The following is a 4,283-nucleotide window of genomic DNA, read 5'->3' on the forward strand; positions in this document are numbered from 1 at the left end:
TAAAATCATTGTTGTCTCAAACAATGCAGATAACAGAATGGAGACTGAGATCATCTCTGTTTTCTCAGTAATGCGGCCTGTAAACTCAGACTATTTTTCTTCCCTGGCAGTGCAGGAAGCACCTGACAATAAAGCATTTCTAATTAAGGTCCTTTTTTTTTTTTTTTTTTTGCTTGCTTTACACCTCTTATAAATCCGTCTTTGGTTCAGGAATTGAAAGGCATAAGGTATTTTTGTGTAAATTTTATACATAAATGTTGCTCCCTTATATGATTCACATTATATTAATGCATGAATGTGGTTAGTAATTCTTCATTGTTTCTCAAATCTATCTCTTTGTTTTTAAGTTTCTTTATTACTGCTGCTTGAGCTGCTATGTGCATTTTGTCTGACTTCTCATTTCAGCTGGAAGAGGTGACACTTTGCATCCTTCTCTGTTCCTGCAACTCCCCTAGCTCAAATAGTAAATTAAGAAAAGAAAGTATTTAAATCAGCAGTAAACATAGAATTTATGGCTAATAAGAACTGATTCAGTTGGTATAAATGAAGACATCAAGTTCAAGACAAGTGGATTTCTGTGCATCAGGTGCTGCATTTGTGCATGGAGGGAATGAAACCAGTTGAGTTCTGGTTTCACTGAATCAGATTATTATTATTATTACTGTTACTTGAGGGGAAAAAAAAAGGTTTTAGGGGCCTTCTTTTCTTAACAGAAAAGCTGTTGTACAGTAAGATTTTGATAGCATAAGTATTGTGTTTTTACTAGAGATTATTAGATAGCAGTGACAAAACTTAAGGTGTGGTGCTGTACACAACACTCCTGCCATTTATTTATTGCTTTAAAAATGACCATTTCCATGATGTGAAATGATGATTTGGCTCCTTTCTGGATAATAAAGAATTTATTTTTAAGGGCAAAGTCAACCTGATCTTATTCTTTTGGCTGGCTCTGGAGTTAGTTACGCAGATTGCCTTCCAGGATACAGTCCAAAAGAGGAAATGGTTCTCCTGAAACTTCAGAGATGGTTTAAATATGCTGCTAATGTCTGCGGGCAGAACTTCTGGACTTGTCTAGAGTTGGTTCTGCTCCTTCTAGCTTAGAACTTGGGCTTTTATTTTATAAAATGTGAATAAATTATTTCCTAGCCCTGATTAACAGATAAGGTTATGAGGAAAGGCATGATTTCATAGGAAATTGCTTTGCCTATTCCGATATTAATTTATGTATTATTATTTCCTTTTATACGATGAAGTGCAAAATGTGTATTTTTAGGGCTCACTTCCCAATATTTAAGTGCTGTTACAAAAATATAGAAAGAATCATGCGGACTCTGGATTTGTGTTAGATTCTGGCTCTGCACAAGTTCATCTGATGTATGAAACATTTAGGCTGAGGTTTGTAAGAGGGACTGAATTGTTCAACTGCTTTCAGAGGGAGCCAGCTGGAAGCTGTTCACCTCCTGCAAAAGCTTAGTTGTGTTCTTTGTGCCTCAGTTTCCCTACTTTGGAGGCACTGAGATACCAGCAATGGGTCGCAGTGGGGCCCAAGGATGTACAGATGTGATATGAGTTCATCTGTAAATTTCCTGGTATGTCTACTGCTGTAACAGGGTCATACAGCTTGAAACTGCAAGTTGGAATAAAATTCCATGTACTGTATTCACAGATCAGAGATTTCATTACGTACATTTTGAAAGCTTGCTTTCTGAAGAATATAACCAGATCTGTTCTGCAGCTCTCTTGATAGGAAGCTTTCATGCATGCTCCCTGTGGCAGGTCTTCAGCTCAGCTTTTTCTGTCACGAGTATGGCAGCAGGTGGGAGCTTCCTGCTGAAAATAATGACAATTCCAAGTTGCAGTCTGTGCGTTGCCCTCACCACGTGTCTGAAACAAAATTGCTGTACTCATAGAGTAGAAAGTGACACAAAATGGGGTGTCGCACTGGGCCCAGCATGTGAACCTCTGGGCTTTTTCCCTGCAGCCTGCTGCACAGTTTTTGTACCCTTCTAGTTCAGTTCTGTGGTCAACAGGGATAATTTTGCATGGTACAATAGGTAATTAAAACCAGCAAGTGGCTCATTTGCAAGAGGGGGTTTTTCAGAGTACCCGAATCCAAGTCCTTGAGCAATATTGCCCACATTCTGATAAAGGAAGTTTCTGATACTGTTGTATTTGTATTTTAATCTTGGACTGCTGCAGATTTTGTTTGGCAAGGTGAAACATTTGTTTTAACATGGTTTGTAAATTAATGACGTATTTAACTGTGTACATAGGTCTGTAGAAAGTATGGAAACTGGAATAAAAAGGGCATATGGAGACAATCGTGTATAATGACCCAGTTCTTAAAGCAAAGAAGATTGCTTTGGTTTTCTTACTTAGGTGAAGCTTTGGGAGTGCAGTATGTTAGTAGTAGCGGTCACCTGTGAGAAATCAGATTGTTCTGCTAAAAGGGAGTGATACCTGGCTGGCTGTTTACATAGGCAGAAGCTAGCAGATTTGGGTGCTGTAATTAGTGTCTGTACATAAGTCACTGGTACCCTTAGACATCTTACGGGTTTTCTGTTGATAGCTCCTCAGAACATGTGGTGCTCTGAAGATCTCCTGAAAGCATTTTGCTTTCTGATTGCTAGTGCCAGGTAGTGGTTGAAGCATCTTTATCAGCTGGGAAAATACTTGGGTTTGCTCATTTGTTTCTTTGTTTTTAAATCACCTGAACATTAAAATCCAGGCAATATATAGGTTTTGTAGGAGCACAGTGAAAATAACTGTTGGTAATTTGGGGTCAATTCATGATAATTCTGAAGCTCAATGCTTTTCTAATATGTGTTCAAAGCCACATTTTTCTGATGTAGCATTTTGCAGCAGAAGGGAGTTCTGCTATGTAGCTATTTGTGAAACCACTGCAATATAAATACAGGGAAAGTTTTGTTTTTCTAAGGCTTCCATTTCTGAACCATGCTGTAAGTTGTCAAAAATAATTATCGGGTAACTCTGTAGTAATGGCACAAGATGGTAAAACAAATTAATTGATACTGAGATCATAGGTGTGTGATACAACCGTGATACATAGCTACAGAAGTGCAAATACGCAGGTGGCAGTCACCAGATGTCTTTGTTTTGTGTTGGTGCTCCATACTTTGATGTGAGTATGGGTGCTTTTACCAAAAAAAGTTCCTACAATCCTTGCAGTATGAAATGTGGCACTTCAGCGAGTGCACGGTTTTGTTTTCCTGTTCTCATTTTAACTCTGCTGTTCTGTGAAGCTCTGGATGGTACCTGGTTGGATTGCCTGCGCTGCTGCCTTCCAGCCTGTGGATATCGCAGCTGAAGCTGAGTCCCCTGTGTGGGACTGGGAAGATCACACATCAGTGACTTTCAGGGACAGTGACACTTTATCACCTACAATAAACCAGACATCGAGATGCTTTTTGACTGATGCTTCTGTCAGGTAACTGTAGGTTTGGGAGCACAGTGGATAAAGCAGCCTGAAGCGACTGCGTGGGCTCCGATGTGCAGAGCTGATAACGTTTTTGCTGGGCTGGAAGCACCAGTAGGGATTGTGAACAGATTTTTAAATGTGAGCTAAGACAGAACTTCATCCGGTCTTCTGGGATCAGTGTTTGTTTCCAGGACTGCAGGCTGATGTAGAATCACAGACAGACTTTGTGTCTGACGTTCTTTGTATCATTTGGATACATGAAAATATCCATCTTCTGAGTTTTTATATTCAGTTAATAGAGTGGGGCTTCATGGAATGTCTTGTTAAGAATAAAAAGTTCTGCCTTTCTGTGAGGACGTCTGTGAGTGTCGTGTGTGACTGGAGGTCCTGAAATGGGCCTGGAAACGGGGAGCGATGGCAGCTCCTGAGCACTGAAATGGCTGAAAGCCCCGGGAAACGCGGGCTCACTTCTGGCCGCCCGTCCGGAGCTCTTCGAGCGCCTTCCAGCAGCGCTGTGGGCGGAGGGCTCCCGCCGTGCCTCGCACCTCCTGCCGGGCAGCAAAGCTGATCGTCCGTAATTGTGTAGGATGCTCGAGTTGTTACTAACGCCACTCTGATGGAGTATCAGGTGTAGAACCGATCTGATTTTAACTGCATAAGGAAATGAAGTCACTTGGAAAGTATCGGTGCTCAAGTATTATTACTTAAAAAGTATTGCTTAAATGCCCATTTATAGTGCAATTAACTGTCGGGTTCTAAGTTCCATTGGTTCTGTACTGAGGCGAGCGCCTTCTCGACCCGCCCTGCCAACTCGGGCCGCCTCGCCCCCTCACGGCTTCCCGCC

At 41.3% G+C, this 4,283-nt stretch overlaps 1 protein-coding gene across 1 annotated transcript in view; it reads left to right on the plus strand.

The window, feature by feature from the left end:
* Positions 1-2,955: 2,955 nt before the first annotated feature.
* The window catches only part of CHERP (calcium homeostasis endoplasmic reticulum protein), an 11,392-nt gene continuing 10,064 nt past the window's right edge, over positions 2,956-4,283 (plus strand). Inside the window, exon 1 of the mRNA XM_031557091.1 lies at positions 2,956-2,960. Coding sequence (XP_031412951.1) covers positions 2,956-2,960 — 5 coding nt within the window. The remainder of the gene's footprint in view (positions 2,961-4,283) is intronic.

Source organism: Meleagris gallopavo, chromosome 30, assembly GCF_000146605.3.
Source record: "Meleagris gallopavo isolate NT-WF06-2002-E0010 breed Aviagen turkey brand Nicholas breeding stock chromosome 30, Turkey_5.1, whole genome shotgun sequence".
Lineage (NCBI taxonomy): Eukaryota > Metazoa > Chordata > Aves > Galliformes > Phasianidae > Meleagris > Meleagris gallopavo.